Source organism: Microchirus variegatus (assembly GCF_963457635.1).
Source record: "Microchirus variegatus genome assembly, chromosome: 23".
Classification (NCBI taxonomy): Eukaryota; Metazoa; Chordata; class Actinopteri; order Pleuronectiformes; family Soleidae; genus Microchirus; species Microchirus variegatus.
Window position 1 is genome coordinate 9397855 of NC_139824.1, and position 9718 is coordinate 9407572.

The window sequence follows — 9718 nt, forward strand, 5'->3', positions numbered from 1 at the left end:
GAAATAAGTACATTGATATAAATAAGCAGAGAAAATGTGGTTTTCCTGGGTGCCGCGCCCACTGTAAACATGTTTGAGTTGGTGGCTCCAGCACATTTCCTTTTAAGTACTATTTGTGTTGATACAACAGTTTGTTCTGAATGAATGTATTATTGCTGTTACAGTGTGTATTCTTCAAGCCATAAGCAGTTTTGAAGGCCTTCATGCATTTGTACAGAAAAAAAAGTAAAAATAAAATAAAGAAAACACACATAGCATATTAGCATAGAACTGAATGAGAATTCATTAATGCAGTAGTAAATATCCTTTTAATGGTAAATGTGTTTTATTTGAAAGTAAAAGAGGTGGTACCTAGTCTAAGTATTTTGTTTATTTTTGATATTGTGAATGTTGTTTTGATAAAGTAATATTTTACTATGGAATACAAGAGACTGAAAAAGAAAATATTTTGCTTATTGGCATATAAAGATTTTGCAGAGCGAAGCCGTACGAAACAGAAGCAGCTGTAAAAAAAAAAAAAAAAAAAGGGTCACACCCACAGCACAGACGGTATAAAAGTCATCAGGGATTTTCATCAAACTCCTTCATCTTAGCAGAGAACTTCTTTATCTCCATACCAAAGGTAAGAAAGTTTCTTTATGTAATAATTTAAGTCGGCTGCAATTGCACAGATAAAGATAAATGTAAAAAAAAAGTATTTTTTACAATTTTGTGCACAATAAATGTAATTATTTTTATTCTTTCCTCCTTCAGGTTTTCTTCCTTTTGCCTGATTAAAAATGGCGAAATATGAAGTGAAAGTGTTCACTAGTAATTGTTTGTACGCTTCCACCTTTAACGACGTCTACATTAAGCTGGTGGGCACAGAGGGAGAGAGCAACTCCACTTGGGTCAGAAACATACTCGCTCCTGTAAACTTCATCGGAGGCAGGGTAAGTTTGGAATAATTATAGCAACTCTGTGTACGCTCAGCCAGCTTTGTCTGTCTGAGATTACATCATCAACAAAATCACAAATGACCCAGAGTAGACCGTTATGAATACACACTCAATGTCGAGCTCATTGATAAATGTTTTCTGTCGTTACTCCAGGTGAACACAATAGACATCCACTGCCCTGCGTCCCTTGGGAAATTGATTCTGATAGAAATAGAAAAAAAGCCTCACATGATCTTCTCAGAAGACGCTTGGTTCCCTGCTAAGGTAGAAGTGAAATCCCCTGAGGGAAAAACCTACTTCTTTCCCATCTACCGCTGGATTGATGACAGTGATCCGCACTGCTTCAGAGAGGGAAAAGGTACGGAAATTTGATTCTCCTGCATTTTTTTTATGCTTTTAACATTCCAAGGAAGACAACAGAATGACAGTTCTTGCAGGCCAGACTGAAAGCAGGCCTGAACAAAGCCATGCCAACGTAAAAAAATATTTGTGCTTCTTGTTTTTTTTTTTGTTTTTTTAAGCTCTGATGGCCTATCAAGAGACCAATCCTCTCTGCAAGAACGCCAGGCAGCAGGAGCTCAAGATCCGAGCAGAAGAATATTGGTGAGGGACCAACATTTGTGCCGGTTTTAGATTTAAAGGGATACTTCACCGATTTGAATGTGGCTTTGTATTGCTAGAATAGCAGTAGTATTTTTTAGAAAATGTGCTTCCCTCCCTCAGTTTTTCCCTGACTTGTAAAAAAATCTGTTTTCCCCTATCCAAATGTGCCCTACTGTGAGTCAAATGACGCGTTTTGCATCACATTAGGGCAATACTACTGCTATTCTAGCAATACAAAGCCACATTCAAATCAGTGAAGTATCCCTTTAAACCTACCCTTGAAACTATTCCAAGGGTCCGTACTGAATTAGATAAAAAGGCATTTAAATATGCAGCTCCCACTACATTTAGCAAACTACTAAATTGTTTGAAACTGAAGGAAATGCTGTCATTGACCTCTTTATTATTGTTAAATGATTTGGAGGCAGAAACATGACTGTAAATGCACTTTATATTATTTGTATATTTTATTATTTTTATATTGTATTGCATGTATGATTGAATTGCTTGGCACTGCTGCAGGTTATATACATCTGTAATATTGTAATTTTTTTTTTGTTTTAACTTTGCACCCCTGTTACAAGACCCATTAATCAACGGGAAACCCTTAACTTTAGCTGTTCACACTCTCAAAAAGGAAGTAAATGCTCCACATACATTGCAAATGTATGTGGCGCTTTGGGCCCTGCATTAGGGTTTGTGCCCTCTGATGGGGAAAACTCTGCTCTAAGCAAAGCACTCTGCTATCTACAAAGTTTCTCATGACTCTTTCACCAGGTGGCACAACTTTGAAGATGGACTACCCCACTGCATTAAAGCAGAAACCCCTGAGGACTTGCCAAGTGAAGTTCGGTTCTCCTTCACCAAGAACATGGAGTTTAAATTCTCCGCAGCCGCTGGGTAATATCTATTGATTCAACTATTAATCTACCTGCTCATCAAAATAATTGAGGAAATCTTAATAAAGGTTCTCTGCTTTCACAGACTGGCTGATCTGAATTTTACCAAACTGGTTAATACCCGTGAAAAGTGGACTGATTTTGATGACATCAGTCGGTTGAAATCCAATTCGACCGATATATCAGGTAATGCATTATCATGGCACTCACTTGATGGAGTGATTGTTATTCAAATGTTTAAGTCAACCATTATATTTGTTGTTTTAGCAAATCACATCCAGAAAATATGGGAAATGTATATGCAGTTTTGAAATAACAGGTTTTCCAGAAAATAAACAGCTTTTTCATGTCCAAGCTTTATTTAGTGCAGGGGTTCTGCAACATTTAGGAGGAAAAGATCCATTTTTGTCGCCTCGCCACCAAAATAAAATTCATTTGGAGTCACAGAAAAACCCACTAAATGAAGATAATAAGGTTTTTATACAAATATACTATCTACAATAGCAATAGTTTGTTTCATTTATGAAATTTAAGAACTGCAAAATGTTCAGTTTATACCCAACATCTTATAAAGTGGAAAAATAAAACACATATTGATGTAGACCTAGTTTTTCCATTGTTTCATTGTTTGTGGCAAATTAATGAAATTAAAATGAACCCAGGACATCAAAATCTCTGAAAACTGGAGGTAAAACCTGTGTTTGTCCTACTATTATTAAGACCAACTTTCATCATTCCGTTCAAGCATTTGGATTGTGCTTGAACGTTATGTTCCTGTTAAGGTTAATACACCAGTATGTAGAAGTGAAATTATAATTTAATGCTTTTGCTTTTTCAAATTTACTGTTTTCCATAAAATGGTAAGGCACATTATTATTTCTTGATTAAGATGTCAAAATTATAGTTATTCACTCGCATTCCTTAATGATATCAACCTCTGCATGTTTCTTCAATAGAGCATTATGTTTGTATTATGACACCAGTGTGACTCACAGCTGGTACTGTCCAATAGGAGCCTGTTTGCATAATTCAGGAGGCTTTAAATCAGGAGTTCAGATTCGTATGGGTTACAAAACAACAAGTTGCTGCTTGGAGCAGCCATCACAAAGGCCTGGTCACCTCTGTTTTTGTTTAGCACTGATTTCATCAGAAGCTTCATGTTGGTTGACAATTCTCTGGATGGAGTAATTACTCAAATAAATGATGTGGCACCAGTCCATTTAAAACCTTAAAAACAAGCAGTATCATCCTAAAGTCAATCCCTCCGTCACACAACTGTACCCTGTGTTATCCTGGAAGTCAGTGAAGTTCACTTCTGCTTTTTTTCCCAGACTATGTTGAGAATCACTGGAAGGAGGACGCGTTCTTTGGCTACCAGTTTCTAAACGGTGTTGACCCCATGTTGATCAGACGCTGCACAGTCCTGCCGGAGAACTTTCCTGTCCCTGAAGACATGGTCTCCCTCTTTGTCGAGGGTAGCTTGGAAGAACAAATGAAGGTGAAGATCTCATACATCGAGTACAAATGTCCTTTTTGCTTGCGTTGACATTTTTCATGTTTCATATACGCACTTGAATGAAAGTCATTTTTTTCTTTTCTTTAATCTTGATAAAAAATGACAAACAGAAAGGCAATGTATACCTGTGTGACTACAAGCGTTTGGATGGCCTGAAAGCAAGAGTGATCGAAGGGAAACAGCAGTACTTGACCGCTCCCCTCGTCCTCCTCTTCAAAAAACGGGATAACACGTTGGTGCCCATCGCTATTCAGGTGAGACAGGCATGACATACAGTATCATTGACAGTATAGATGTATGTTGGGAGTATTGATTTGCATAGCTATCTTTCAAATGAGCTGCTTAGACAGCAAACAAATCATAGTGCAGCTAGTTATTCTTGTTGGTATTGATTGGATTAATATGCATCTCATTATCTTGTCCTGTAGCTGAAGCAGACTCCAGGAGATGACAATCCAATCTTTTATCCGTCCGATTCCGAGCATGACTGGTTACTGGCCAAGACTTTTGTGAGAAGTGCAGAGTTCACCGAGCATCAACTCAACAGTCACCTGCTGCGCTCTCACCTGCTGGCGGAGGTTTTTGCAGTGTCACTTCTGCGCAACTTGCCAATGGTGCATCCACTCTACAAGGTAACATAACATACATTTTACTTTCATGGTTGGTTTTTCAGAGTCATTTTTTTGAGTTTAGAGAGCATTCATTCCTTTACTGAGAGTTCGATTTATAACATAATGGGCGGCTTGTTTAGTTTAATCAAGTTTTACGTTGATCTAAGTTTAAAGGCGCCATATGTAAGAATGTGGCCAAAAACAGTTACTACCGAGGTATTTTAGGTTTTCGTTTTCTGACCTAACTGGCAACCCGTGGTTGCTCGGCAGCAGAGACTCTACTGACTGCAATGATTGGTAGACGGCAGTAGGTGGCGCCACATGCCAAAACATGATTTGCAGTCTGCAAAATATGTTTTTTAATGCAAATATTTTGGCTGCACTGTTGTTGTTGGTGAGTTCAGTTTGTTATATGAACATTATTCCTGAGTCTCTGTGACATATTAGGAGGATTTTATGGCCATTTGCTTTAGATTTATTACATAATGCACCTTTAAGACACTGGGAGATAGTCCTGTCCTTTAAGTGATAGTTCGGAACATAAGACCTATTTTCCAACTCTTGGAAAATAGGTTAATAGATAGAAAATAGAAAATAGAAATAGAAATAGAAAATAGGTCAATCAGATTGCAAAAGGTTTGAGTCCTTTTTGCTCAGGTGTGTTTATATAGTTGGTTGAACAATATATAATTTCATCAGATAAGACACCCTGTATTGCATGCATGTGTTCGTACAGCCTCTGTAAATATACATTTTAACATAATAATGGTAAAAAGAGATGCCAAATAATAATGTTACTAACAGAGTTTTCCGTTTCACTCAGCTCCTCGTGCCGTTCACTCGCTACACCTTGCAGATCAACCTGCTAGCTCGGCTAAATCTCGTTTCTAAGGAGGGAATTTTCACAAAGGTATAAAACGATGACCGTTCTCTGTCGACTGTTACCAACAAAATGTTTTTTTTCATTATAATCAATACTGTTTGTCTTTCTTCATATTCCTCTCAGTTTACATCCTCTGGTTTGAAGGAGACCGTGACGACGTTCCTGAGTAGATCACTGACCTCAGTGACCTACAGCTCCCTCTGTATACCAGATGACATCGCTGAGCGTGGACTGGGAGACATCCCAAACTTCTACTACAGGGATGATGGACCAGCTCTGGGATATCATCTTCAAGTATTATACACAGCTTTCAATTTGCAATACCTTTATACAGTACAAAGACATAGGACTCTATCTTGGTGCACAGTGCAGTACAAGAATCTTTGCTAGTTGTCATTTTCTTACTGAGCACTCACGTTGTACTGGTAGGAAATGCACTTACATCCATTAGTGCACCCATAAGTGTGTTGGTCATGGTAACTAAGTGGTGATGGATGCAGCCTCGTGCTCTTGCGCCACGTTTAGACCATGCGATGTAGATCATTTGATTTTTTTTGTTTAGTTTAGTTTAGTTTTAGTGTAAATTCCCTTAAAACACTTCCTGCTCTTGTCATTTATGCTTCAACGAGAGCCTATTCATCACGAACCTGTTAGTGTTTTTTTTTTTACATGTCAATGGCATGAAGGTTGAATGTTCTATTACTTCCTACGAGTGTCTGGGGTTTTCTGTGTGCGCTGATGTTATCAAATCTAATTATAAATGCAAATTGAAGGCGCCATATGTAAGAATGTGGCCAAAAACGGTTACTACACTCAAATTCAAAATACCGAGGTCTTTTAGGTTTCGTTTTCTCCGCCATTGTAGCTCAGACGTACTGTAACTGGCAACCCGTGGTTGCTCGGCAGTTGAGACTCTACTACAATTCACTACAATGTTCTTTTGCATGTTTCTTAAAGGTTTGTGAAAGGAGTTCTCAGCTACTACTACAAGAGTGACGCCGCAGTCCAGAAAGACTCTGAGCTGCAGACGTGGATTAAGCACATTTATAAATATGGGTTTCTTTCTCAGGCAGCCACAGGTGAGGTTTAAATAGATTGATATGTGCAGAGTTACATCTGCCACTATATTATTGCACATGAACCATATATTAGACTTGGATTTGTTATCTAATATCTGCTTTGTAATTCCCAGGAATCCCACAGACATTTACCACAGTGGATGAACTGATCAAGTTTGTCACCATGGTGATGTTTACTTGCTCATGCCAGCATGGGGCAGTGAACAGCGGACAGGTGATTCTCTTTATTATACCTGAATGATCAGTGTTGCAGTTTATTGATTCTTTAACATAAACAGAGCCACGCAATCGATAGCCACAGCCACACTCAGCAGTATCAGTTCTTGACGAAAATGCAGTAGCACGTTACAGTAACAGTACAGTATCAATATGGTAAATGATAAATAAAATTAAAATAGGCGAGTCATTTATGGTAATACTATTATTTATGTATTTATCTTTGAAATAACAATAGAAATACAGTATATTTAGGACATAATGTATGGACTCTCATTTCATGCTACCCCAATGCTGCCTCACACTGCTGCCACTGATCAGACTTTAGCAGCCTCTAAAGTTTAAAAGGTTATATCATGTCTTGGTTAGCTCTTGTACAGGGGTTTCATCTCAAGCTACGAGTTTGGTTTAAAAGGGACATATTATGCAAAATCAACTTTTTAATCATTTAAAACCTTATATTTGGGACTCTGGAGGCCCTATCAGACGGCAAAGTATGAAAAAATATGACTCACTCATGTTTCTGTGGTCCTCCTCAGTCTAAGTACAGGAGATGAAACACGCGATGTTAATTTCTGCGCTCACTGGGAAAAATGCAGCTCAATGCGCTAAATTTCTGGAATTGTTGTCTCGCGGAGCTCCACTTTGTCCATAAAACACACAAGGGCAACAGTATCTGAAAACCAGAAGTCCACGAAAAAAGTTATATTCTTGTCTTCACAGTGCAGCACAGAGTCCTACACAAACTTCCAGCCTCAGAGGATTTATCTGTCCAGTGGATACATGTTATATATGACGGCAATGTGCCTGCTAGAGCCTGCAAATGATCACTTTTCCAAATGCCAACTGTTGTTAACTACCAGTAGCCTCTGTGGCTGATGTCATTTCCTGTCCCTTAAGTTTCGTTTTCCTTTTTTTTTTTTAAATTAACATGGACCTAACAAGATACTACTAAACAGAGCGTTCTGAACAGGGCTGTTTTGGCAGGGTGATTGAACTGCTGTGGTGCTTCATCCTTATGGTATTTTGACCAAAGCATGTCACAGACATGTTCATTAGGACACCAGGGAACTAGGTTAACTTGGAGAAATAGGGTATATATACATGGCCCCTTTAACATACTGCTTGGCCAATCCAGGAAGCACCTGAAGAGCAGAGCCACCATGTCCAAATCTAACTGTATTCATGCATTGCAATACATGGTTTAATTGTGATGAGAGTGATCCTGACTGAATTATTGGTTCACTGTAGTACGACTATGGGGCCTGGATGCCCAACACTCCGAGGTCCCTGCAACTTCCTCCACCAACCACAAAGGGGACAACCAATGAGACCACGTTGCTGGACACATTACCTGATGTCAACATCACAGTTCACGGCATGGCGATCATGTGGGTACTCAGTCAACAGTCCAGTGACTTTGTAAGTATCCAGACTGTGTGATAACCGAAGTAAATCATGACAACTGTTTTTGGAATTAAAAATGTATAATGTATTTTCAGGTCCAACTTGGCCAGTTCCCACAACAAGAATTCTTTGAAGATACTCCCTGCAAACAGATAAAGGAATTCCAGGAAGATCTTAAGAAGTTAAGTGCAGCCATTGGGGTCAGAAACCAGAGTCTGGATGTCAAATACACATACTTGGACCCATGCAAGTTAGAAAATAGTGTTGCCATTTGAGTGACTTGCTCAGCATTTGCTCAAATTCACCCTCATGATAAAAACGAGAGAGATGATAAAGAGAGCTATTTTTTGAGTAACAATAGAGTGCAACGAAACGGCTACATTTAATGTATTTTATGTAAGAGCTTTAGTGAATAATATGGGGGTGAATTAATGGGCATTTTATGAAAATTATATTAATATTAAGCTTTGATGCCGCCTCATTATTAACTTTTTTGTTTATTTCTCTTATATAAAAGTGGACACATCTTTGAACAAAAAGCATTTTGAAAGGTCACAGTAGGAAAAGTACAAATAGTGTAAATAAGCAAGCTAATCAGGTATGAGTTCCACTGAGGCTCCATCCCCTTCTGGCCATTGTTAACATTTATCAGCAACAGCTGAGCGTTTTCTGCAAGAGCAACAAAAAACAACAACAACAAAAAAATGTCTGGATCAAAAGAAATGGAGTAATGCCCTTTTAACTTGAGCTACAGTTTGATTTGCTTGATTTTCATTCCGAAATGTGTGTGGGTTTTAGTGCTGTAGGGATGAAAAGTGGTTGATTATTTTATTGTTTTGTTAATCACAACAAAAGCCTTATTAAAAGAGAATGCAAAGCAAGTTTGGTGTGGTATGTTCTTCCTAAACGATATTCTTCCTGAGCTGCCTTGGTGGAGGTCTGCGCTCTCCGAGTGCTTTTCTAGTTGTTGTTTTCTTCCTCTATTCTGGCCCCCTCTTGACCAGACTAAGCTCATAGGCCCCCAGGTCATTTTGAGTTTGACACCCCTGCTATAGAGTAACATGATACATCTACAAAATCACAAGTGCGGGGGAGATGACTATAATCATCAACAGCAGTATTGTGGAGTGGAACCCATCTTCTGAAGCCTGTTAACTCCAAGGTGTTGTACTCTCAGTAATAGTCTTTTTCATACCTTGGTTGGTTTTATATGTGTGTGTATATATATATATATATATATATATATATATATATATATATATATATATATATATATGTAATATATATTTTAGGGCTGTCAAAATTAACGCATTAACGCACTTTCTCACTTTCATCGCGCTACGGGTAGACATGCAGTTTATGAACAGGCAAGGCGGCGGCCAACTGCTTAGGGCCCCGAGCCGGTAGGGGGGCTCCCGACACTCGGCGCCCAAATGCATCAGTGAGCAGCCGCATCACCGTCCCCCTTAAACAACAAGGGTTGATTTGCAATGACATCTCGGTAGGAAACCCCCCTAAAGGGGCCCCACGTCTCCTCACGTTAACCTGTGTGAAGCTGAAGGAAAA

General features: G+C 38.7%; 1 protein-coding gene across 1 annotated transcript; it reads left to right on the forward strand.

Moving 5' to 3' along the window:
- Positions 1-776: 776 nt before the first annotated feature.
- LOC310943726 (polyunsaturated fatty acid lipoxygenase ALOX15B-like) lies at positions 777-8427 on the forward strand (the record flags this gene model as incomplete). Its single annotated transcript, XM_083909361.1, is given in 15 exon segments — positions 777-932; positions 1092-1296; positions 1460-1541; positions 2319-2441; positions 2526-2626; positions 3772-3938; positions 4067-4210; positions 4385-4588; positions 5391-5477; positions 5574-5719; positions 5721-5744; positions 6408-6529; positions 6643-6743; positions 7997-8167; positions 8248-8427. Coding segments are annotated over 15 exon segments (2013 nt in total), but the record flags the coding sequence as incomplete, so codon positions are not given.
- Between the last annotated feature and the right edge of the window lie 1291 nt (positions 8428-9718).